This window comes from Macaca fascicularis, chromosome 18, assembly GCF_037993035.2.
Source record: "Macaca fascicularis isolate 582-1 chromosome 18, T2T-MFA8v1.1".
NCBI classification, from domain to species: domain Eukaryota; kingdom Metazoa; phylum Chordata; class Mammalia; order Primates; family Cercopithecidae; genus Macaca; species Macaca fascicularis.
Window position 1 is genome coordinate 17333069 of NC_088392.1, and position 27729 is coordinate 17360797.

Here is a 27729-nt window from a genome sequence, read left to right on the forward strand (position 1 = left end):
TGTAGTTCAATAATATTTTATTGTCAATAGCACAGGAGAAATTCAATATTGAACCTCAGAACAAGAAGAACCTATTTACAATGCATGGCAAGGAAGCGATGGGAGAAGGAATGTCACAAAATCTTCAGTAAATATATATTTTTCATAGAGAACTAATCCATGAACCTGCCACATAGACAGCTTATCCAACCAACTTTACAAATTACTATTAATATAAGTTACATGCTTGCCATCTAAAGAACTAAACCCATAGACTGAAAAAACTATGTGTCAAGGTAATGTGAGCATTTTAATCGCTTTACTTATATTTTCTAATGGCAGTAGTTTCCTCTCCTTTTCCCACTATCATATTAGACGAAGAGACAAGTTCCTTCAACACAAATTCTGATATTGGCTATTGTGAGAATCCCCATGTGAGTCAGTTATAAGCCCCTGCCACCAGTCTAGTGCCAACCAAATGACCAGGTGGGACAGCTATCAAAAATGAAAGTGAATTTATATTAAAATCTGAACTTCCTCTTGGGGTCTTGCATTTCAGCTACTAGAGGTCTATAATTCCTTATCCAACATTCCACAATCTGAAGAGTTCTGCGAACAAAGTGTTTTTGTAAGTTGGTGGCATACGCATTTGCCAGCAACATTTGACCCCTTATGAGCTAGTCTTTAGGTATGCATTTTGTCTGAATAGTCTACATTTTGTCGCAGCATATTAAGGTGTTGATTTATACGGTACTGCCCCAGATCTGAGCCATGAAGTTCTATAACATACAGTGTGTGTAAAATATTATCTTTTGAAAATCCCCAAAATTCAGAATTTGAATAAACACCTGCCTGCCAGGGTTTAACATAAGGGCTTCTGGACCTATAGTAGCCTGAGCATGTGCCCACGTTTCACTGGAGCCAGGGCAGTTTCGTGGTTCCCATACACCACACTTTCCTCAGTCTTTCAGGGAAGCGAGAATGTCTGGAACATTCTCTATCCCAAAGAAGGAAGGCATAGTGCTGGGAAGAAGAGCTTCCAAATCTTCCTTAAAGGAATTTTCTTTGTGGAGACTGTATTTCTGCCAACTACCCCAGAAAATTTGACAAATAATGAATAAATGTTTTTCCTCTAAGGTGATTCCTTTTCATTAAAAGCATATGTCATTGTCTTGTGGGAAAAAAGGAAACAAAAGATAGAATTGGGATAAAAAGGTCTATCTGTGTGAAGGCTACATGTGACAAGTACTGGTGGCTTCCTGATCCAGCAGTTATAGATATTGTATCTAGAAAATGAATCTCTGGATGCAAAGTTTACAGAAATCGGCATCCACAGAAGAGTCAGGGGGGACTTAACGTGGGCTATGCCACTTAAGGAGAACAGAATTTGCCAAAGAAAATGATGTTTCGAGTTTTGTTGTGCCTGATGATGTAAATAAAGGGATGGTCGGCATTCAATTCATCCTTGTGCTGCAGGATCCGTGCTCCTGGCACCTCTATGGAATCCCCACCATCTTCAGTTATTTCTAAGCACACTTTGTGGATAACATTTGATAGGGCCACTCCCTTGGTCTCTGACATTCCAGAGAAATCAGATGTGTCTTCACTGAAGATATGTTTCAGCCCTAGATTTTCCAGACTAGCCTTGGGATCAATCATCTTTTCCACCTTAAATTTTGGAATGGAGAGTTTGACCTTGGCATTGGCCATGGTGCTGGGATTAGTCCACTGCAACAGCGACTCTGAGTTGAGTTGTTTTTCAATCTGAAGGACAAAAATGAAAAGAAATTATTTTTATTTATTTCCAATTGTGAAAGACCTGGCTTGATTGAAAACATAAGGTGTTATTATAAGCTCAGTTTCAAAGCAGTCTGGGTGGAACATCAAAGATGGCCCAGAAGTTTTTGGTATGTGACTCAGGAGACCCAGCAGCCACCCAGCTGTGTCCTCCTCCTCCCCAGCCTATAACAGTGTTCCCTGTGCACTGAAATTTATGAGGGCAGGGTTCTGTCTTTTCATTTTAAGTTAGAGAGTAGTTTTTTTGTTTGTTTGTTTGTTTGTTTGTTTGGGATTTTTTAGACAATCTTGCACTGTCACCGAGGCTGGAGTGTAATGGTATGATCTTGGCTCATTGCAACCTCCACCTCCTGGGTTCAAGCAATTCTCATGCCTCAGCCTCTCAAGTAGCTGGGAGTACAGGCACACTCTACCACGCCCAGCTAAAACTTTTTTTTTGTATTTTTAGTAGAGACAGGGTTTCATCATGTTGGCCAAGCTGGTCTCAAACTCCTGGCCTCAAGTGATGTGCCAGCCTCAGCCTCCCAAAGTGCTGGGATTAAAGGTGTGAGCCACCGCACCCAACCTTAAGTTAGAGAATAGATTTATAGAAACAAATGCCTGGATTATGATGTTGCATACACAATAGTGAAATGAATATAAAATTAGAAAGCTTTTTATACATATTTCTTGAATGCTTATTGTAATTTCTCTACGAGGAAATCCAGAATATTCATGTACTAAGAATGGCATCAGATTTAATAAATTAAATTAAAGCTGAAGTTACTTTTTTTTAATGGGAACTTGAACTAACTCTGAGCCATTCCCTAAGGTCATAGGTAGTGAATGCATCCCTTTTAGCTGGTTTAAAAAATGAGACAGATGCGGCCAGGTGCAGTGGCTCACGCCTGTAATCCTAGCACTTTGGGAGGCCAAGGCGGGTGGATGCACTCCAGCCTGGGCAACAGAGCAAGACCCTGTCTCTAAAACAATAATAATAATAATAATAATAATATATCAGTATTGTCTCATCAATTGTAACAAACATACCACACTAATGCAAGATGCTAATAACAGGTGAAACGGTAGGCCTGAGACGGGAAGGGGAGCATATGGGAATTTCTTGTACTTTCCGCTTATTTTTCTGTAAGCATAGAGCTGCTCTAAAAAATAACATCCACTAATTAAAAAAAAAGAAAGAGTAGGAGACAGTATGCTTGATATCAGGTCACATGATAGTGGACCTGGCAGTGCGTAGCAACGTAGTACCTTACTCCCTAGGAGATGAGGGAGGCACTCTAGCCTTTAGTTAAGAACCTGGCTCCAAGTACATGGGCTCAAATCCTGATCCTGCACACACCCTTGACTAATTATATGACCACAGACCCATTACCTACCCCTCTGTGCCTCAGTTCCCTCACTGGTAAACAAGAGTGTGGTAACAGTCTCTAATTCATCAGCCTGCTGTAAGAATTAAATGTGATAATGCATGTAGGCAACTTAGCACAGTCCCTAGAACACTGTAAGTGCCAAATAAATGTTGGCTGTTGTTAATATTAAGGAGGAAAGGCCCCAGAAAGAAGCATGGGACCTTGGAGGTGACTGAGCCAATGGCAATAAGGAGGGCTGCCAGCCCAGCTCTCATGGCCCACACACTCCTGTCTGCACGACTCTTTGCCAAGATAGGGGGTGCCTTTGTGGCGAGCACCTGCCTCCTCCTTACCTTCTCCAAGCCTGTGGACTCGTCCTCCACATCCTTGGGTAGCAGGATGAACATGCTGAGATGCTTATTTTGAAAAGGAAGCTCTATGATCTTACAATTGATACTGTCAATGTTTCCCATACAGAACGTGGCCTCCATGTTCATCATCTGCACTGGTTTCGTGTCTGTCTGTAAAAGGGAAAATCTGGACTGCTTACTTTTCAACTTACACATGCATAAATATATATATACACACACACACATATACCCACATGTATATATACCCACATGTATATATACAGACACAACACATATATACATACACCTATATATACACATTTACACACATACGTATATATGCATACACACATACATATACACACATATATACATATACTTATACACACACCTGTATATACACACACTATATATAACCCCATACATATATACACACATGCACATATATACACACATATATATGCAAACACATAAATATATGTACATATATACATATATATACACACAAATTTGCTCTTGACATAGTGTCAGATTATTATGGCTTATAATTCATCATCCACCGAGATCCAAACTGTATGGCACCCAAACCAGAGACTGTCCTGTGAAGAGTCTGTGTTCCTTTGAAAAGTTATTCATATACTTTATAATCTACATGTTACACATTACAGGAACTATATATAATACTGTATTTACATAGATCAAACCTTAAAAATAAGACTGTATGGCTGAAAATGCAAGCAATGTTTGTTATTCATTACAGATGCCTATGAGATCTTTAAACTATTCCTGGTGGAGCTGACTTGAAAGTAAATTCTACTGCAAATCCACATAACCATTCATATGGCTTTTCCCAATAAAATACCTAATTTCAAAAACTGACTGGGCGCAGTGCCTCACGCCTGTAATCCTGCACTTTGGGAGACCACTTGAGGTCAGGAGTTCAAAACCAGCCTGGCCAACATAGTGAAACCTTATCTCTAATAAAAAATACAAAAATCAGCCAGGCATGGTGGCACAAGCCTATAATCCCAGCTACTTGGGAAACTGAGGGAGGAGAATTGCTTGAATATGGGAGCCAGAAGTTGGTGTGAGCCAAGATCGCACCACTGCACTCACTCCAGCCTGGGCAACAGAGCAAGACTCTGTCTCAAAACAAACAATAACAACAACAAACTTAGCATATAGCAGAACAAAACAGTATTTGTTGTGACCTCTCTGTTTGTCTTTGGTTTGAATTGCCCACTCCCCGCTGTACTGCCACCTACTTAGATTCGAGCTAATGAACAAAGTCTGGATTGAAGATAAGAACCTTGGTTTTTAGTCCCAAATGTGACATAAACAGATTCTGTGGCCTTGAGCAAATCCCTCAATCTCTCTAGGCCTCAGTATTCTTGTCAGTAGAATGAAGAAATTGTATATTCAGAATAATGGTTACCACTGGGGAGGAAGAAAGAGGAACAGGACAGTGGAGTGAGCAGTGAAGGGATACATACAAAGCAATGCAACTGTTCTTATATTTTTTCTTTAAAATTCTGAAATAATTAAGGCAAAATATTAAGTTCAAAAAGATGATTGATCGGTATATGGGTGTTTGTTTTATTATTCTCTATCATTTTCTGAATGCTTGGAGTATTGCATAATTTTTAAAAAGGAAAACGTTCTTTAAAATTATCTCTAAGTCTTTTTAAAATTATCTCTAAGTCCCTTTGAGCTCCACTGTATGCCCTGCTCTTTTTTTTTTTCCAGAAACATTGTGTTCAGTGATAAAGCTTACCATACCCCAGCACCAGGAACGGTGTGGAGTTGCAGCAGCAGGGACAGGCAGGTGACCCCCACAGAGCCTCACATGGTAAAGAGGATATGGAAGGCGACCATTAAACAGAACAGCCCTATGGCCTTAGACAGGGCAAAGCCCAGAACGGCATAGGAGAAGAGCTGCTGCTTGAGAGACGGGTTCCTGGTATAGCCAATGACCAAGCTGCCAAACACCATTCCAATGCCAGTCCCTGAACCAGCCACACCAACTGTGTCTGCCCCAGCACCAATCAACTTGGCTGCTGTGCCAATGTTCCGGGAGACAACACTGGTCTAGAACTCCTGTTTGGCCACCTAAAGTGGGGAGCTGCTGTAGGAAGGCTGTTTAGATGAATTCTCTGGGCTATTCAAGAAGGAGGCAGATACAGGCCTAATTAGACCTCTAGTAAAACAGCAGATCAGAGCTGGAGAAATAAGTAATGCCCCTGTGGTCTGCATTTTTTCACTCTCCCAACTTTAGCCCTTGGTCTCGCCCTGTTCTTCTTAAAGGGAGCCCATGGAAGGGTCTGATCACTCAAGTCTTTATCTCCAAGCACTGCCCAGGCCTTCTCTTCTCTTTGCCCCTATTAACACCTGGCCTCCTGTCTCTGCTCCACAGATGACTGATTTTCTGAAGGAAAATTAATTCACACTAAGATGTAAAAGACTGACAGCAATGTAGTATAACCTATTGACGTATACCTCCCATGGGATATTTGCCTGTTAACTAAATCTCTTCGGGGAGAAATTTCAAGCCTCATACCAAGCCTGCAAGCATAATACTCCAGTAAACTTGCATCTGGTATCTTTAAATACTAAGCTGAACCTTCCCCAATCCCTCTCTCAAGCACAGTTAAACCTTATTTATTTTACGTTTGTATATACCTCTATTTTAACACTTGCTACAGTGTTGGAAATATTATCTAGTGATTGTCTTTCCACTTCCAACCCCAACTAGAATACGGTCAAGGCAGAAACTAAGTCTTATTTTTTATCCCAGCTTGTAGTGCTCACTTCTATCCCAGCTTGTAGTGCTCACTGAATATCTGGCTGATAAATAATGGAAGACTTCAACTCTTATCTGTAATCAGAAACAGAATTATAGGAAAACATACTACTTTGGAGGTTAACAGATAATTCTTCCCTTTATTTCTCCTAAAGAGGATATTGTCTTAAAATATATTACTCCTAAAGAAATTTGTCTAAAAATCTCCAACAGGGCCGGGTGTGGTGGCTCATGCTTGTAATCCCAGCCCTTTGGGAGGCTGAGGCAGGCGGATCATGAGGTCAGGAGATCGAGACCACGGTGAAACCCCATCTCTACTAAAAATACAAAAAATTAGCCAGGCGTGGTGGTGGGTACCTGTAGTCCCAGATACTTGGGAGGCTGAGGCAGGAGAATGGTGTGAACCTGGGAGGTGGAGCTTACAGTGAGCAGAGATCGCACCACTGTGCTCCAGCCTGGGTGACAGAGCGAGACTCCATCTCAAAAAAAAAAAAAAAAAAAATCTCCAAAAGGTTAGACTGCTAATAGTTTCTGAATGTGCACATAGTTGTAGCCTCCAAAAACTGTCATCAATTTCACTTATCAGCACTGACTATGGGTACTTTATTTTCTGAAACACATGTTGAGTCATATCTTCTGAAAAGAGGACCAAATAAAGACTACCTATCCCAGAAAATATAATACAACATATATATTAATATAGATATATATGGATAGATACATTTATCGGAATAAGTACTAAACTTTTAATAATATAGTTTTACCAATTTAACCCTTACCAGAGACACCACAGGACATGAGAAAAGGTTTAGTAATGTCACTCAAAAAGTTCAAGGGCTGACAAAGCAATTCAAAGAAAACAAAGGAGAAGTAATAGCATCGGCATTCAAAAGAAGGGTGTAGCCTCATGCAGTCGTGAATAGCATTTTATTGCTTTACCAAGTGAAACACTGAGAGATCAATGAGACATTTCAAACTCTTATTAATTCTGTTCATAAAGGCTGAGTTTCCAGGATCTTATATAACCTAGCTTTATGATTTAACAGCAAGAATAAAAGAATAGCACACATTCTTTCTCCCTTCTCAAAAAACACATATTAATACTTTCTTAATGAAAAAAGTACAACTCTTAGTGTGGTTGACACAAAAGTCCACATTCTACTCATTGACTATTGCAACATTTTCATGGTATTCCTTCCAGGCTGGCTCGGGGCCTTGGTGAGAGGCACCATTGGCAACCTGTTTCAGCTTTCACTTAAACAGAGTTAGGAACCCTTTGCCAGCCCTTGCCAGGGAGGAGAGCCAATCACTGATCAAAGGAGTCAGAGGGGTCACTCCATGACAACAAAGGGTGTGTGGATGCCGTCAGGGCCAGTGGGGCCAACACCCCTCCCTAACTCACAGTAGAGGCTGGGTAAAGTCACGTTGCACTTCCACTCCAGATAAAAGCCAACACTGAGAAGGTCAAAAAGCCATGTTTAAAACTCAAGGACCTGTGTGTGCAAAACACAAGAGTGTGAAGAGCCTAAAGTGTGTCTCTAGAATCTCAGACAGACCTCTTGTGTACAGGGTCAATCCTGTCCCTGCAGTCAGTTTTGAGAAGACCACTGCAGTTGGGAAGCTAAGCTCAGGAAGGTCAGGCTTTGTCTGCTATTCATTGTTTAAACAAACTGACCCTTAGCGACTGAGCATTCAACAAATTTGCTGAGCACCTACTGATGTGTTAGGGACTTGGCCAGAAATTGTAGACCCTGAGATGAATCAGGCATTGTCCCTACCTTAAAAATCCCATGCACTAGTAGGGGATCTATATAAGCAAACAGATTTCACTGTGCAAAGCATATTCTGGGAGGGGACAGAGGGGAGTATGAATAAAAATTCCATGGGAACAAAGAAAGAAAGAGTAATGGAAGCCATCCAGCTAACCCAGGTGTAGATTGTATCTTGCAGGACTCTTCCTCATGGATGCTAGCATTAAGAAGGTGCTACTATATTTGGCAAAAACAAGATACTGATGCTAGGTACTCTAAGTACTGGGAGAAGCATGAAAACTAGAACTGATGCATAGGAGCTACAAGGTAATTAAGCTACCCTTAAGTATTGTACTAACTGAAGTGCTGCTTCCAGTCTAACACAAGCCAGATCCCACCCAAGGAGACCACATTACATCATCATATAGATCTCTGGGTTTTTCAATAAAATGGGTCAAATTTCCAGTCTCAGTTCCTTGGTCTTGGTCTCATTTACAAAAGAGGTACTTGACCTATTTCTTTTTTTTTTTTTTTTTTTTTTTTTTGAGATGAACTCTTACTCTGTCACCCAGGCTGGAGTGCGGTGGCATGATCTCAGCTCACTGCAACCTCTGCCTCCTAGGTTCAAGCCATTCTCCTGTCTCAGCCCCCTAAGTAGCTGGGATTATAGGCACATGCCACCATGCCCGGCTAATCTTTGCATTTTTAGTAGAGATGGGGTTTCACCATGTTGGTCAGGCTAGTCTCAAACTCCTGACCTTGTGATCTGCCCACCTCGGCTTCCCAAAGTGCTGGGATTACAGACATGAGCCACTGCACCCACTGTCTACTAATTATTTTAACATATTTACTTCAACAGTATCAATGAGACTGGCCTGCAAAACAGGCACTTAATTCTTCCCATAATGACTTCCAGTGATGCCGATGAGTAAGCTATACTTTGTTTTTTCACAGCCAACAAGTGCCTCAAAGCATCTGGGGTTTTTTGTTTGTTTGTTTGTTTTTCTTGAGATGGAGTTTCACTCTTGTTGCCCAGGCTGGAGTGCAGTGGTGCAGTCTCGGCTGACTGCAATCTCTGCCTCCCAGGGTCAAGTGATTATCCTGCCTCAGCCTCCCATGTAGCTGGGATTACAGGCACCCACGACCATGCCCAGCTAATTTTTGTATTTTTAGTAGAGACAGAGTTTCACCATGTTGGCCAGGCTGGTCTCCAACTCCTGACGTCAGGTGGTCTGCCCGCTTCGGCCTCCCAAAGTCATGGGATTACAGGTGTGGGCCACCACGCCCAGCCATCAAAGCATCTTATAAATTATAAATTAAAATCCCAGAACAATATACTTCATTATCAACAGATAAGAAAATGAGATGTTAGAGAAGTTAATGGGGAACAAGATTCCAAGATGTCAAGGTTTCATGATAATCCAAAGTCCTCTGATGACAGAGTTTGGTCTTTTCCTTTTCTGCTAAAGTTCTCAGATGTTTGTAGCTATTTTTCAGCCAGTGACTTAGCTTTCCTCGCTGGGTTATAAATTCTATAAAATTTCACTCAGCTCAGATCCTTGAAGACATTCTGGAAAAGAGGAGGGAGGGCCTCTGGATTCTGGTTCTTTTTGTACCACTTACCTTCCAGCTGTTCATCTCAGGAAAGGCACTTTGCCGACCATGCCTTCAGGTTCCTCATTGGAATGGATTTATGCCCCCCTCTGTCCCTATCATTTTTCACATCTATAATTGGGCTCCTTTTACTGCTACACGCTGCCCCACATACCTTGTTGACTCTGAAAGGACATTCTTTTGTTTCTGATTCAGGAAATTTCTTCATCCACTTGCCAACAAAGTAGGCAGCATTAACCACAAGGATTTTGGTCTGGTCGTTCACACTGTTGTCAGCTAAAATGTTCTCAAAGTGGCCTGCAACAATTTTAGGAAAACACAAGTAGCAGAATTATTCTTCCAAACTACATCTGAAATTCACATGCATATTCGCCGAGTATTTACCACTTCATGAAGTCACACCATGTAAGACCTGGTAGTTCCAACCATCACATTTCAGAAGGACTCTTTTCTCTCCTTCTAACTTGACACAACCAGATCTACCAAAGAGGTCAGGAAAGGAGAATGAAGGAGGGGGAAGAAAGGAAGAGAAATAAGAAGGAAAACACAGCTACCACTCTGAATGCCTATTCTGTGTCAGGCAGTATACAAGCTATTTGATACACATGATATATATTTCTTCCTGCTTTACGAATGAGGAAGCTGAGACTCAGGGATGATAACTCACTTTCCAAGGATGATATATAAACGAGGGTGGATTCAGGATTCAAAGCCAGCTCTTTCTGACTCCAAAGCCTGTGCTCTTGAATGAAAATACGTAATCACTTTCTTAATGCCAGAATTTCACATCTATTATCTCACTCTTTTCACAATCATCCTATAAGGCAAAGATCATTATCTCCATTTTACAGTGCAGTAAACAGAGGCTCAGAGACGCCAAGAAACTGTTCTAGTTTTCTCAGCTGGAAAGCACGTCTGAAAGTTCTGGAGCTGTTCTAGTTTCCTCAGCTGGAAAGCATGTCTGAAGGTTCTGGAGCTGTTCTAGTTTCCTCAGCTGGAAAGCATGTCTGAAGGTTCTCCCCTTCACCCCACAGCTCTCCATCCACTCCCTCAGTTGCACTCCTTGCAGACAGGCTGATTGCCTCAAGGTCAACTGTAATCACCATGGGGCTCAATCACAATTGCAATTATTACAAAGCTAAATCTCAACAGCCAAAACAATTCAAGGGAAGTGATCCCTTAGTAAAAAGAACTCCTCACATTTGAATAGCCCACAGCTGTTTTTTTGTTTTGTTTTTGTTTTTGTTTTTGTTTTGAGACGAGTCTTACTCTGTCGCCCAGGCTGGAGTGCAGTGGCCGGATCTCGGCTCACTGCAAGCTCTGCCTCCCAGGTTTATGCCATTCTCCTGCCTCAGTCTCCCAAGTAGCTGAGACTATAGGTGCCCGCCACCTCGCCCGGCTAGTTTTTTTGTATTTTTTAGTAGAGATGGGGCTTCACCGTGTTAGCCAGGATGGTCTCCATCTCCTGACCTCATGATCTGCCTGCCTTGGCCTCCCAAAGTGCTGGGATTACAGGCGTGAGCCACTGTGCCCAGCCTCGCCCACAGGTTTTTTATAAAGGGTTTTCATTTACCTAATCTCCAATTTTCAGACCAATGTTCAGGGCCCACTTCACAGGCCTGTGACCCCTGTGTGAAGGGCCCTGCTCTTGGTTTAATGTTCAGCTGTCACCATCTCAAAATTCTTAATAAATGTTTACACAAGAGGCCCAGCAATTTTACTTTTGCCCTGGACCACGCAAATTATGTAACTTGTCCTGCCAACGCTATAGAATATGTTGAATATATATTGTATTACTGAAGAAACCTGAAGAACAAAGAAGCATGGGAGCCGATAACCGACAGAGCTTCACCTTCAATCCTGAGCCTCCTATTTCAAATTCAGAGGTCTTTTCATGGCTGGATGCGGTGGCTTACACCTGTAATCTCAGCACTTTGGGAGGCTGAGGCGGGCGGATCACCTGAGGTCAGGAGTTTGAGACCAGCCTGGCCAACATGGTGAAACCCCGTCTCTACTAAAAATACAAAAATTAGCTGGGCATGGTAGCACGCACCTGTAGTCCCAGCTATTCGGGAGGCTGAGACAGGAGAACCCCTTGAACCTGGGAGGTGGAGGTTACAGTAAGCCAAGATCGTGCCACTGCACTTCAGCCTGGGCGACAGAGCAACATTCTATCTCAAAAAAAAGAAAAAAGAAAGGCCGGGCCCGGTGGCTCATGCCTGTAATCCCAGCACGTTGGGAGGCCAAGGTGGGCAGATCACGATGGCAGGAGATCGAGACCATCCTGGCTAACACAATGAAACCCCGTCTCTACTAAAAATACAAAAAATTAGCCGGGCATAGTGGCGGGCGCCTGTAGTCCCAGCTACTCGGGAGACTGAGGCAGGAGAATGGCGTGAACCCAGGAGACGGAGCTTGCAGTGAGCCAAGATGGTGCTACTGCACTCCAACCTGGGCGACAGAGCGAGACAGGAAGGAAGAAAGGAAGGAAGGAAGGAAGGAAGGAAGGAAGGAAGGAAGGAAGGAAGGAAGGAAGGAAGGAAGGAAGGAAGGAAGGAAGGAAGGGAGGGAGGGAGGGAGGGAGGGAGGGAGGGAGGGAGGGAGGGAGGGAAGGAAGGAAGGGTGGGCATTCACAGCAACCTGGATGGAATTGAAGACCATTATTCTCTTTGTTTTGTTGTTGTTGTTGCTTTCTGGGAGACGCGGTTTCTCTCTTCTCACCCAAGCTGGAGTGCAACGGCACGATCTCAGCTCATTGCAACCTCCGCCTCCCAGGTGCAAGTGATTATCCTGCCTCAGCCTCCCGAGTAGCTGAGACTACAGGTGCGTGCCACCATGCCCAGCTAATTTTTGTATTTTTAGTAGAGATGGGGTTTCACCATGTTGGCCAGACTGGTCCTGAGCTCCTGACCTCAGGTGGATCCACCTGCCTCAGCCTCCCAAAGTGCTGGGATTATGGCATGAGCCACCATGTCTGGCCTGAAGGCCATTATTCTAAGTGAAGTAACTTAGGAATGGAAAACCAAACATTGTATGTTCTCATTTATAAGTGGGAGCTAAGCTATGAGGATGCAAAGGCACGATAATGACATAATAGACTTCGTGGGGTGGGGGAAGAGTGGAAGGAGGTGAGGGATAGAAGACTACACACTGCATACAGTGTACACTGCTTGGGTGATGGCTACACCAAAATCTCAGAAGTAACCACTAAAGAGCTTATCCATGTAACCAAAAACCACCTGTTCCCCGAAACCCATTGAAATAAATTACAATATAATACAATTTTAAAAATTAAATCAGGTAACATGTGCCCCATTTTACAGTTCTGTAAATTGAAGCTTTGTGTCCAAATATCAGTTAGGAAGTACCAGTGTCTGGATTTGAACCTAGGTGCTGAATGACTCCAGAAACCCTGTTCTTTCCATGTTATCATCCTGCAGTTACTGTCCCGTTAGAATTTCCTCAGTCAGTACAGAGAGCGAGCAGCTGGGGGCGCTAGGCATTCTCGCAGGAAGTGGGTCTCCCTTACCCCGGAAGTGTATCCCTCCCTAGACAGCAGCGACTACCTAGGCTTAATTCTTTCATGGCTAGATTCGGCCACCCAAGGGGTCTCTCCAGATGCAATTATAAATATATTCACTGGGAAGGGGGACAAAGTCACTGACTTGCCCTCAAAATCATCATAACCCTAATTCTTTTCCAGCAGGGAAGACAACTCACCAGGAATTTTAAGGGAGGAACGAGGAGTCTGACGAGGGAGACGCCTAGAAGAAGCACTGAGCCGGAGAAAGAACCGGTTAGGAGCTTCTTGGACCCTGGGGCTATCAGAGGAGCGACCAGCATGGGGAGCTGCGGCACCTCGGACAGGCTGACGCTAGTTTGGTTTGGTTTGGGTTTTTTTTTTTTTTTTCTTCTTTTTCTTTTTTTTTTAAGACGGAATCTCGCTCTGTCGCCCCTGCGCGATCTCTGCTCACTGCAAGCTCCGCCTCCCGGGTTCATGCCATTCTTCTGCCTCAGACTCCCGAATAGCTGGGACTACAGGCGCCCGCCACCACGCCCAGCTAATTTTTTGTATTTTTAGTAGAGACGGGGTTTCACTGTGTTAGCCAGGATGGTCTTGATCTCCTGACGTCGTGATCCGCCCACCTTGGCCTCCCAAAGGGCTGGGGTTACAGGCGTGAGCCACCGCGCCCAGCCCGTTTGTTTTTCTTATACATATGTTGCCTATGTCCCTTTTTCCTTAACAAATTTGTAAAATTTGTCAGCTGAAAGGGGCCTCGGGGATCATGAAGTTATAATCCAATTCCTCTATTTCCAGACTGAAAAATGGCCTCATGATTGACCCAAAGTCACACTTTGTTAGAGGCACAGCTAGGATTCCACTAGGGCCTGTGACAGCTCGTCAGAGAGCAAGACAAAGTAGACTAACACTGAAGCACCAACAGTTTCTACCAAGTGATGAGATGATACAAGAAATGCCCAGAAATCCAAGTTGTTTACATGTCTGGAAGGGAAAGAATTTAGCTTGCGTAGTAAAAATATCCAGAGAATCCTCCAGATGTTTTTTTATGCCTGGAGCAAGCATTTATGAGATGGAAGGCCCTGTTTACTTGATGATTGATAGCAGAACAATTAAAGGGTACTTGCCATCTGTGAGATCCTTAATTGAGTTGTTGATCTGACCTTTCGTTTCTTCCAATTTATCTTTGAAGTCAACAGTTTCCAATTCCTTTGCATAGGGTCTCTTCGTAGAGCTGATGAACTCCTGAAAAACATGCAGTTCATAAAATCAGAGTCTGTAGTCAAGCTATTGCATTGTTATTCTCTTCTAACAAAAGGATTATTAAATATCAATTGCTATATGTACGCTTTCAAAACTGGTAACACTATATGAATTGAAACCTCATGTAGAAGTCAGTGAAATTCTTTGTATTGAATGTTTCTTTTTTTCAATTATAAGACAATTTCAATTATTAAATGCATCTATCAGTTTAATATCAGCTTTGAGGAAAACAAAAGAAACACTATGTTAAATATACCCAATTATCTTACGGGTTCTAATTTCAGAAACATGAAAATGTTGTATGTCTACAGATACATATATGTTAGAATATAGGAAATGTATAGAAAAGAGAATTATGAACAGAAAACTCTTGTCCTTGCTGAACTAAATAAATATCCTGTAGACCCTTGCTACTCAAACTGTGGTCCAAGGTGGTGTACAGCATCACCTGAGACCTTGTTAGAAGTGAAGAATCTCAGACCCCACCCCAGACATACTGAATCGGAATGCATTTTAACAGAACTTCCAGGTATGCCATCTGCATATTAAGGTTGGAAACACAATGCTGTAGAGAACATAGCAGGAGTTATTACTCTAATGCTTATTTAAAATGTGCAACCCCAAACCCCATTCCCACCGTGACAATCAGAAGTACCTGGGTGTTAAAAGGGCCTCAAGAACTTGTCCTTTTAACACCCAGATAGTTCTGAAGTGAGAGATCCTCCACAGACCACACTTGTTTGGACCTTTAGTAAATTTGCAGATGCTGTGCACCTAGCAGGAGCAATGGAAAGCAGTCTTAAAAAATCTTTTGTAATGAGCCAAGATCATGCCACTGCACCCCAGCCTGGGCAACAGAACAAGACTCCATCTCAAAGGGAAAAAAAAAAAACTTTACAACTCCTAGTCTGGTTAAGATCATTGCAGATGTTGCACAGAAGTTCAACCAAACTAAATATAACTTGATTCAATGTTATGTCAGTTCACTTCCAAGCACAGGGCTTCTTGAATTTCTTCAGAGCAGCTTCAGCCTTAGCCAATTAACTTAGCTTCAGTTAATTGCAAATCAACCTTGGGACTGACTGTCACCATTGATGGAGAGAACCAATCTCACCTGAAAACATTAGAAAGCCTCAGCCAGATGAAGGAGGGCCTCCATTGTCCTCACTGCCAGCAATAAAAATGTGTTGTCTCCTTAATGATCATTTAGGGAGCTTCTAGAAATTTTGTATGCTCAGGTTTCAACTCACATCTCAGTGTTTTTTTTTAATGCTTCCAATGATTGTTGGAATAAAAATGGTTGTGTATATGTGTCTTTAAGCAACAAAAAATATATTAACAATATCTAGTAACCCATGTCCTCAAAAGATCTTAACCACAAAAATACCTACTGCAGAAAGTTGCAAAATCATGGTAAAATATTTAAAAGCTGGTAGTCTAGCTTTTAGATTTGGAAAGTTTGAAATTCTGACCATCCGAACAGGAACTAAATCAACTCTATGTTACTGAAGTACAGAGGGAACCTCCATGTAGTCTGGAATACTGTCTGTGTGTTTCAAATACAGATTTTTAAAATATTACAACATTGGGTACCATAGTGTTCTTTGTACGATTGCTTAGAGCAATGGCTAAACTTAAATAACCAGAACTGCCTGTGGAGATCCCCATCTGACCAGCCCAGCACAACAAAACTAATTTGTGACTGATGAAAATTGTGAATTCATAGTTATTATTTTTCTTACTGATTTTGAGAAACATCAGAACTTTGTGCATAACAAATGAGGTGGAGAGCTTAAAACATTGTTCCAGGCCATATGCCCTGCTCTTTAAGGAGAAAGAAGTTTAAATAATGAGCTGTCTTACACTCCTTGTCTATGGAGCTACATTTATTAGAGAGTTAATTACTCTGTTCTCCATTCTCTCAGAGGAAGCTAAAAGGAGGGTAAGATTTATTTGAGAGGGAAAAGGAAAGCCCATAAGCTTCTCTATATTTTGAGTTAGAAGATGTGACCGCAATTGACTCCCACTGTACTCCTAACCTCTCCACTAGGATTTATTTATTTTAAGCCTCAAATCACAAGTGAACCTCCTAGAAATTAATTTCACTGAAAAAAAGTTGTAGGTCTAACAGCATGAAAATACCACTCCTTGTAAAAAGTTAAGTCTTGCTACTTGCTTTAAACAACTTACTGTAGAAAGATTCAGAGATTTGTCTATGTAGAGCCGCTTGATTAGTTTCAGTGAGTAAAAGGAACTAAGTTTGTTGACATCCGATGTTACTGTTTGAAATCCAAAGGGCACGTCTTTGACATTTTCAAAATGAAGAACCTGTTAAGAGAAAAATCCATTACCTGAAAAGCATTACCTCTGAATGGTGCTTCACTGAAGTGGACACGTGATAATGACCAACGTCCTTGGGCATACAGAATCCTCCTGGCCAGTTCCCATAAAGCAAGACTCCTCAACCTGAGTGTTATTGACATTCAGGCTGAATGAGTCTTTGTGGGACTATCCTGGGTACTGCAGGAAGTTTAGCAGCATCTCTGACCTACTAGATGCCAGAGGCATCCTTCCCCTATTTGTGACAACCCAAAATGTCTCCAGACATTGCCAGATGTCCCCAGAGTGGGAAGGGGAGGACAAGTTGTCCCCACTGAGAAACAGTACCATAAAGGTACTCTTCCAAATCAACTATCGAGAACGTTTGTCCTTTCTTCAAAGTGATGCCCTTAATACTCACACAGAAAGATTTCCAAACTTGGAGAACGATGAAGCTGGGTTATAATTTCTGTCCAATTTAGAGACCAGAAGAGAGAGATTAATACCAAGAGAGACCATCATCAGGCAGGAATCAGATTTCAGGACAAGTGCCTCTAGCCAGAGTCTGTCTAGTGCCTCTGGGTGGTTTAGCAAATGCCAGGTAAAAGGTGTGTCATTTCTTATGGGCAGCTACAATAAATGGTGGGCTGCCCTGGGTGGGCTAGAGTCAGATGGCCCTGCCTGTGAATCCCAGCCTTCACCAACTCTTCAGAGAATCTTCTCCAACTGTTCAGAGCCTCCTTTCCTCTCTGTAAAATGGGCTGAGAATACCTGCTTTCCTCATTTCTTATGAGGATTACTTACATGTAAAACACCTAAAGTATTATACGGATTCAAGCTGTTAATTATTATTCTTGTAATAATATTGTAAGCTATGTAAAACCAGGATACTGTCATTTGGAGGGCTTAAATCATTGTATTTTGTTCCTAACTTTTTTTTTTTTGTTCCAACCAATAGTCCAGCATCTTCTCGGCCTTGCAGCACCACAACATGTAATGTCAGCATAAGATGATACCCTCCTCACTCCATAACCCATAATGGTCATGGCCTGATTCCACAACCCAGATAAGCAAGGCCGCCAAACCGGCACATTGCGCCAGTGAATTACATAGCCTCAGCATTGCAGGGTCAAATGGGCTGGTCCCAGATAGTGCGTAACTCTCCGGCCCAAAGACGGATGGAGGAGGCCAGGAAATTAAAGAGCCCAGGTAACTACTGCTGGGGAACCAGTTGCATGTACTGAGAAGATCGTGGGGAATTATTGAGGGACAGACCCACTACCAGGAAGTTCTCTTTCTCTGGCCTTTCTCTAATGGTAGATGAGAAATGAGGAATGGGAGATTGGGTAGGGATAGTGGAGTTGTGCAGTTCAGAGATGAGGCTCGATGAGAAGATACATCTCCTCTTCACAGTAGTGAAGCTGCTTCCAGTCCCAAGTGTAAATTCTTCATCCTGACCTAAATAACTCTTATGGGCCATACTTTCTGGGCACATATGAATACAATAAGGTGTTCCCTTTTTAAATGCTTATGAGCTAATAGGAAAGAAATTCTGTTGAACCTTAAATGATTAGTATAAGAGTAATAATGAAATATAATTAGGAGAACATTCACTTATTATCTAAAAGTACATGAGGACTTAAAATCATCTCATTTGAAGGTCTAAGAACTTTACAAAGCTAGATAATCAACCATAGCCAGAAAGAAACCCTATAGTGATACAGATGCTCCTTGATTTATGATGAGGTTATCTCAACCCATTGTAAATTTAAAATATCATAAGTCAAAATGAAAAAAACTGTGATTACCCAGCAGATCTCCAGGTTCTCCATCACAGCCTGATGCCTGTCCCAAATGTGAGTTGCATTACCTACAAGTGAGCTTTCACATTTAAAAACAGATTAAGAAGCCTGTAATCCCAGTACTTTGGGAGGCCGAGGCAGGCGGATCACCTGAGGTCAGGAGTTCGAGACCAGCCTGGCCACGTGGTGAAACCCTATCTCTACTAAAAATACAAAAATTAGCTGGGCATTGTGGCAGGCGCCTGTTGTCCCAGCTACTCGAAGGCTGAGGCACAATCATCACTTGAACCTGGAGGCTGCAGTGAGCCGAGATCGCACCACTGCACTCCAGCCTGGGTAACAGAGTAGTGGGCCTCTGTCTCAAAAAAAAAAAAAAAAAAAAAAAGATTAAGGGAGTCCTGGAATGGCACAACTCTGAATCTTGACCAATTCTGAACACAAAGTCTCCATTCCTTTTTTCCCAAGACACTGCCTATGGGTTCTAATAACTATTCCCACTTAAAGTAGAAAGGTTTGGGGCTTACCTGTCCAATTTCATTTGCAGTGTCACCTTTAGCACCCACTTGAGCAAGTGACAGAGAGGTGGAGAGACAGATTGGAGAGAAGAGGACATTGCCTAGTGGCTCCTTTTCACATAGTTGTTTGAACAGATCAACAGCAAAAGCCGAATTTGCTAGTTGCAGGGCATCCATTGTGGGCCTGGAAGCAAGGACAAGGGAGAGGTTAATTTCTAAAGCATCTTTAACATCTTCTCACCTGCATTCTGCCAACACTATAAGAATTCTATTTAAACAAAGTAATGATCTCAGAAGAAACAAGGAACTTTCTGTAAATTCAAAAGTAAGATCAGTTGTGAAGAAACTTCCAGGCAAATGTCCGAAGGCATATGAGGTCCTCTGTGGCAGCTCTGCCTAGACTCTGCAGTCTTGGGCCTGCTTAGCCACTGTGGCCGTTGTTGGGAGCCCAGTGGTCACACTTCTCCAGCATATGTCAGAAAAGTTGACAGCACTAATCAACATCAGTTGGTTTTATTTATCACATATTGTTTCCATTAGGATTTCAGTTAAACTAAAAGTTAAAATTTTTATAAAACAAAAACAGTCAAATTGCAGCAGTTTTGCATGGTTCAGTTTCATATTTAGTAAGTGTTATGGGTTGACTTGTGTCCCCAAAAAAGATATGTTAAGTCCTAATCCCCATTACCTGTGAATGTGACCTTATGTGGAAACGGGGTATTTCCTATATCTTAACTAATACATCATTAGTTAAGATGAAGTCACACTGGAGTTAGGTGAGCCCTCATCCAACATGACTGGTGTCCTTAAAGGAATAAGAGAAGAGACACAGAAACAATACACAGAGGGCAGATGTGAAGACACAAATGTCTTCACCTGTGTGAAGGACATGCCGTATGGCAAAGGAGGCAGAGATTGGAGGGATGCTTCCACAAGCCAAAGAATGCTAAGGACTGCTGACAACACCAGAAACCAAGAGAAAGTCATGGAACATTCTCCCCTGGAGCCCTCAGAGACAGCACGACCCTGCCGACATCATCATTTCAAACTACTGGCCTCCTAGCCTGGGGGTGAATAAAACTTGTGTTGCTTTAAGCTGCCTGGTTTGTGGTGCTTTGTGATAGAAGTGCTAGAAAACCCTTAGAGTAAGTAATGCCTTTGCAGGACACCCAGCACATAACAATACTTATTAAACAGCAGCTGTTATTGTTTGTGTTCATAATACGCATCTGTGTGCAAGACACTACCCAGAGTGTTACAAGGATCAGTGGACCTCCTCCTTCTCTAAGCTCATAGTCTCTTTGGGCAGCTATGTAGACAAATAACTAGAATACAGAGCTGCCCAAGACATGTGAGTGGTATAATCAGTAATATGGGAGTTAAAGAAAAGAGAGAACAACTTCAAAATATGTAGCCTGGTAAAGTGGATATAGCAGCAACTAGGCATTTTGTCATATTCAGAGCTCTTTAATTCTAACACAGCAATTTCCAGTGTTGTGTCTTGACTCCTGGCAGTCCCTAACACCCTTTCAGCAGGTCCATGAGATTAAAACTATTCTCATAATAATACTAAGACATTATCATTCTCAATCTCTAATAGACAGTGGAGTTTTCCAGAGGCCATATGACATCCCTTCTATTAAACCAAATATTAAGGAGATTTGCAAAAATGAAAAACAATATCACTCTTCTCATATATCATTCTTCTCATATTTTTTCACTGGACATGGATGCAGCTGGAAACCATCATTCTCAGCAAACTATCACAAGAACAGAAAACCAAATACCGCATGTTCTTACTCATAGGTGAGAACTGAACAATGAGATCACTTGGACACAGGAAGGGGATCATCACACACCGGGTCCTATTGTGGGGAGGCGGTAGGGGGGAGGGATAGCATTAGGAGATATACCTAATGTAAATGACGAGTTAATGGGTCCAGCACACCAACATGGCACATGTATACATATGTAACAAACCTGCACGTTCTGCACATGTACCCTAGAACTTAAAGTATTAAAAAAAAATTGTTGGGTGCAATGTACACTACTTGGGTGATGGATACATTAAAATCCTATACTTCACCACTGTACAATCTGTCAGTGTAACCAAAAACCACTTGTACCCCTAAAGCAATTGAAATTTTAAAAATTTAAGGCCGGGCGCGATGGCTCAAGCCTGTAATCCCAGCACTTTGAGAGGCCGAGATGGGCGGATCACGAGGTCAGGAGATCGAGACCATCCTGGCTAACACGGTGAAACCCCGTCTCTACTAAAAATACAAAAAACTAGCCGGGCGAGGTGGCGGGCTCCTGTAGTCCCAGCTACTCAGGAGGCTGAGGCAGGAGAATGGCGTGAACCCGGGAGGCGGAGCTTGCAGTGAGCTGAGATGCGGCCACTGCACTCCAGCCCGGGCTACAGAGCAAGACTCCGTCTCAAAAAAAAAAAAAAAAATTTAAATAAAAAATAATATATATATATTAAAATATATATATTATTCATATTAGCATTTAATGGTTATATTATTTTAATAAATTAGTAAGTGAACATTTCAAAATGTGTCTGGTTTTTATTTCTAGTTGGTAAATAATAATAGATATAATCGGCCGGGCACAGTGGCTCAAGCCTGTAATCCCAGCACTTTGGAAGGCCGAGACGGGCAGATCACGAGGTCAGGAGATCGAGACCATCCTGGCTAACACGGTGAAACCCCGTCTCTACTGAAAAATACAAAAAAATTAGCCGGGCATGGTGGCGGCGCCTGTAGTCCCAGCTACTCGGGAGGCTGAGGCAGGAGAATGGCGGGAACCCGGGAGGCGGAGCTTGCACTGAGCTGAGATGCGGCCACTGCACTCCAGCCTGGGCGACAGAGTGAGACTCCGTCTCAAAAAAAAAAAAAATAATAATAATAATAATAATAATAGATATAATCTGCAAATTTTTAAAGAAACAGTTATTTGGGGTCTTCGATAATTTTTAAGAGTGTAACGGGGTCCTCAGATTTAAAACACTTCACTGTTCTAATAAAGGTCTACGTACCTATTTAGTAGTTACTGATAGACCCCAAAGAGAATTAGGTAAATTCAGGCAGTCAGGGCTTCCCTTTCTGGGAGCAGAGCTGAACTACATGGACTCCTGAGGCTCTGCCTAAGCTGTGCACTCAGGCCAGTGTTCCCACTGCAAATATACCATGAGAACCCCTGAAGTCAGGTGGGCCTCTCACTTTTCTTTAAAGCCCACAACTTTACTCCTTCTCCCCTCAGGGCAGGGGCGAGGGCCGACAGGTGACATCACACCTCAGGGAAAAGTGACTGGCATTAGGTGTATACTGAGTCAGCAGAGTATACTGAGGCAAAAATGAAAGCCTGTGGAGTGTTTCACCCAGTGTGCCCACCACTGGGAAAATATAAAGAAACTTCACGAAAGGTTTGGGAAATCTGTGGACAGACTTTCTGAACAGGAAACCTGGCTTCCTTCCACAGCAGATTTAATATTAATAACGCCAAGTTCATTTACAAGTAAAACTCAACATGTACAAGTAATGAGTTATTTCTTCAGCAAATAGAGAAGCCTAAACCCATATCCCTGCAAGCTTCTTAACACTTCCACAAGTTGAGAGCTAATCACACTGATAATAATATGAAAACACACAAAGTGCTTTAACAAACACTAGTAGTTCCTCCCACCATGTATTTATTATTCTCCAAGAGAAGCTAGAATAATTTTGCATAGTCAATAACAAACAATATTCTAGTGATTTCCTTTGTATAGAAAAATGGTGTTTAAGATCTTAAATTGGCCGGACGCGGTGGCTCAAGCCTGTAATCCCAGCACTTTGGGAGGCCGAGACGGGCGAATCACGAGGTCAGGAGATCGAGACCATCCTGGCTAACACGGTGAAACCCAGTCTCTACTAAAAAATACAAAAAACTAGCCGGGCTAGGTGGCGGGCGCCTGTAGTCCCAGCTACTCGAGAGGCTGAGGCAGGAGAATGGCATAAACCCGGGAGGCGGAGCTTGCAGTGAGCTGAGATCCGGCCACTGCACTCCAGCCTGGGCGACAGAGTGAGACTCCGTCTCAAAAAAAAAAAAAAAAAGATCTTAAATTAATCTGCTGAGGGAGTTTGGCTGCAAACGCCTACAAACGGATCTTAGAAGTGGATCAAAGGGTGAGGAGATGTTCATTTTACCACTTTATTCAACTAAAGCATTATTCATTCATTCGTCATAACATTCTGAGATATACTTGGTCTAAATAATTGTGGATACAAGATCATTGTGGTTTTTAGCGTAGCTAATTACACAATACAATTAATGCTCTGTTGCAATCCAGGTCCCTGTTGGAGATGTGAATCGATGCACACCTGACATCCTAACATCTCCGGGGCTGTCTCCCATCACCGGCAGACCTTCCCCTTGAGTGAGTCCCTTCCTTTGCATGCTAACCCTCAGTGCGTTGAAGATATCAACATATTCGCATGGTTTGTTTAATCGACACAAAACTTCTTCCCTATGGTTTTCCTACTTGAAGAAGCCCTTGTTCCCTTTCTGCCGCTTATGTTGTAAACTCTTGGTATGATGTTGCTTTCATCAGTGCGTGAACACAAAGAGATCTGCCTTCCTGTTCCTATGCTGACTGGTTCCTTTTTCAGAAAATTCTCCTTCATTTCTGGGAAGGCCATACAGCCCTTAGTATCTGCGGTCCCAGCCGCCACAGTGTTGTTTGATGCTGGCCAGAGGCAACAGAAAAGGTCTGTACATGGAAATGGTTGTAGTGGCAAAAAATCACCCACTAAGTAATCAATCAAATATTTCCTGGTAAATCTGATCAGTGGCTCTGTGATTAGTCCCAAGTGACCTAAAAACACTATAAAGTTGATCTGGTCTGAGGTAGCTCAAAAGATGACTTTGGCCACAATCGCCACACGACTTTTGTTGCAAGACAATCAAAGCATTTAAACAAACCTCAGCAATGTTAGCAATACATGCCCTGGAAAAAATACAAACTTCTACACAGACCATTTTGCATGATCGAATGCTATAAAAATTGTAAGTACCAGAGTAGAGATTAGCAATTCCTGTATGGTAAATGTATGTGCCTAATGACTTCTGTTGAAAGTGCTAAAATTGCTACAAGTTTTGTTCCATTTTATTGCCTTGTCACAAGGGCCTTCTTCCATTTCTGTGAAAACCCTGTAACCATTTTAACAAGGAGAACTTTGTTTATAGTTGCAATGTAGAAAACGCTACATCTTTCAGGCACTTAAAAGTTTAAAAAGGAACTTTATTTTAACCACAGAACAGTGAGACGGAAGTTTAAGTAGTAATACAAATGCAGTTTTAAGAACTTATTTCCAAGTAGCTTGCTTTCACAATCTGTGCTAAATTATAAACCTTGAAAGTGGGACAAGATCTTGGAGAGGATCTAGGCTGGCCACACCTCTTCGTTTTACAGATGAGGAAAGTGAGGCAGACAAAGATGAAGTGAGTCTCCCAGGCCACCCACACAGGGAGTGAGAGTGGCAAAACCAGACCTAGAATTCATTACTTCCAGCTCCCAGCCTGGCACTTCCCCGCCACACCTTACCACCTGCTTTCTTGGTAATTGCATCTTTGCTGGCCTTTGTTCTCTCAGAAGTCTCTCGAGTTCCAAAAATCCAACATGTCCTGAAGTCTCTCTTGAAGATATCAACATATCCTGCATGGTTTGTTTAATCATCGCAAAACTTCTTCCCATTGATTTTTCTACTTGAAGAAGCCCTTGTTCCCTTTCTGCCACTTACGTTGTAAACCCTTGGTATGATGTTGCTTTCATCTAATAAGTATTAACTGAGTACCTAATGTGTGTCAGAGTAGGCATTAAGAAAACAAAGGTGGACATGACATGGTCCCTGCCTCCAAGGAGTTGTCAGTTAGTGCCATGATGAATGTTACAAGTGTTTTGATGAGTACACAAGTCACTATGGGATCCCCAGCAGTGACAGACTCCCTCATACTAGAAACCTCAGTGATACCTTCTCAGAGACAGTGACAACTGAGTAAGTCACACTAAAGTTGAATCCTACAGGGTAAGTAGAAGTTAGCCTTGCAAAAATGCACGACAGGGAGAACTGACTCAATTCAGAGACTGCAAGTGGCCCCAATGAATAGAGACACATGTTCTAGGTTGGGGGTAGGGGATGTGCTCACTTCTCTAGACTTATAGCTTGTTACTGGTCTTTGTATCAAGATTTCCTAAGATTTTTATGCATCTGAGCCAATGGCCCTCAAATTTTTTGTCTTTAGACCATTTGGGTGAAAAAAAAAGTCCTGTGGTTAGGTTTGCTATATATCCCACTTTGCCTGGGACAATCCTGGTTTATGTTTGTTGTCTTGACATTAATAACAGTGCCCCATTTACTCTCAAACATATCCTGATTTGAACAATATATGTTCATTTTACTTATAGACCATCAACCACACTCTTCAACCACACATTACGGGTGTGCATATTTAAATGGAGGTATGAACATAGTTTTTTCATCCCTTAAAAACTAACTTTTGGCTGGGCACAGTGGTTCACGCCTGTAATCCCAGCACTTTGGGAGGCCAAGGTGGGCGGATCACTTGAGGTCAGGAGTTCGAGTCCAGCCTGGCCAACATGGTGAAACCCTGTGTCTACTAAAAATACAGAAATTAGCCGGGAGTGGCGTGGCAGCACGTACCTGTCATCCCAACTACTTGGGAGGCTGAGGCAGAAAAATCACTTGAACATGGGAGGCTGAGGTTGCAGTGAGCCAAGATCATGCCACTGCACTCCAGCCTGGGTGACAGAGCAAGACTCCATCTCAAAAAAAAAGAAAGAAAAAAACTACCTTTTTGCTGTGTGAGAGTATTGTAGATATCACTTAGCCCAGCCTGCCTCATTTTAAAGATGGAGAGACATAGTGAAAAGCATCTCTCGAGTATTTGGTATAACTAGTCCTTAGGGAATGCCATGAGAAACCTTGCCTATTATAATATCAGTGATGGAATGCCAAAAAAACACAACCTCCGTTGTCCACATTCTAAGTCTTTGAGGAGCAGAGGATGTGCAGGATTAAGAAAACAGGATATTTTGTAGTGTCTGCAATGTGAAAGAATATGAGGACTAAACGAAGTGATTAAGTGAATCAATGTATATGAAAAGTGCTTTGTGGGCAAGAAAGTACAACACAGCTATTAGTAATGAGATTAATTGCTTTAATTTCCCATGGCAGGGGGGCGTCTGCTTTGCTCTGAAGCATCATAGCTGCTACTGTCTCTTTAGAAGCCTGACCTTGACCACTGACCCAGCCCACTGTTGCCAAGCAGTAAACTTACAGCCAGACTCAGCCACACCAGAATGCCCCAAATCGCTGAGACTGCATAGCCTCAAAGTCAATCCGCAACCTAGAGGGATTGAAGTGGCACAATTCAAGGCGTTAGGAAGCAAAGATATAAACCTGCTGACTCATTTCCTTTGGAGACTCCTTTCCTCAGACAGGCTTCATCCCCACCCATGAAGGAACTCATCAAACACTTACACTCACTGGTGGGGACTGAGGTTTGGAACCCATTATTGAAAACCTCTCAGGAGATGTAGGGGGTGAAAAAGATGGTAACAGAACCCATGGTGTTGTGGAAACATCCCGAGCTGCAAGCCTGAAGGCCTGATTCGATCTCAGCATTGCCACTTACAGGCGGTGTGACTTTGGACACCACGTCACCCCTGTGAGTTCCGCTCCTCATCTACAGAATGAGGGGGCTGGGCTGAAATATGTCTAAGAGCCCCCAGCTCGGAGGATCTGATTATGAGTCTCTGGAATAGCCTGGCATGTTGGTTTTTAGTATGATATGCTTAAATGAAGCCATAAAAAAAAAGCATACAGTGTATGAGTAAGAAACTACAAGCAGCCCAATTTAAGCCCAATTTATAAGTCCAAGCTATGCTGAAACCCAGGAAACCGGAGGGAGAATAATTTCCACTTAGACGAATATAGTTGCAAGTAGATAAACAGTGATCTGATGTTTTAAAATGCCAAAAAGAAGGGCAGTCCATATGCCTAAATCTCAGCCTTACAATGTCAGCCAGGGAGAAGAGCCAACCAGACACACCAATCCTTCTCAACTTTCCCGGTTTGCGGGTACCATCCCCTTTCTGAAACTAGCATTGCAAAATTCATTCTGAGTTCCAAGGTAGGCCTGAAAATGTCCTCAGAAGTATTTTCTCCTCCGTGAATCACGGTTGCACCCCTCTACCACCAAAACCTCCGAGCCATGTGACTTCTTCATATTCTTACCTTGTATGGTTAAGTGATTTGACTCCCTATATGGTGTTCCTGGTGCCCAAAGGGTTGGGAGCTGGAACTCTTGCCAGTATGGGGGATGAGAGGCGACAGTACTCAACCCGACAGCCCATCTTTGAACACAGCCCCTTTATGCCCATTTTGTTCACCGTCTCAAATCAGCTCAAATAATGATTTTTATGAATTTTCCTGAAAAAGGAAGTCACCAGCCCTGCTACCCCACCTTGCTTACCTGGAGTCACAGTTATCCTGGAAAATGTGTGGAAAAGTAACAGGCAAGCGAGGAGCACAAAGACCTGGATGTGGAGGCGACCGTGTCTGGGCAGAAGCAGTGGTGGCTCACCTGGGCAGCACCGCCACGCCC

At 42.6% G+C, this 27729-nt stretch overlaps 1 protein-coding gene and 1 pseudogene across 1 annotated transcript; both read right to left on the reverse strand.

Annotated features, from left to right (window-relative positions):
• SERPINB5 (serpin family B member 5) lies at positions 1-27698 on the reverse strand. Its single transcript, XM_005586520.5, has 7 exons — positions 27598-27698; positions 19069-19243; positions 16614-16751; positions 14288-14405; positions 9795-9937; positions 3479-3646; positions 1-1743 (listed from the first exon to the last, which is right to left on the reverse strand). The coding sequence occupies exons 2-7, from the start codon at positions 19234-19236 to the stop codon at positions 1351-1353; spliced, it is 1128 nt and encodes a 375-aa protein (XP_005586577.3). The 5' UTR covers positions 19237-19243; positions 27598-27698; the 3' UTR covers positions 1-1350.
• On the reverse strand, positions 5318-5728 carry LOC102121583 (ATP synthase F(0) complex subunit C1, mitochondrial pseudogene; annotated as a pseudogene).
• Positions 27699-27729: the final 31 nt, after the last annotated feature.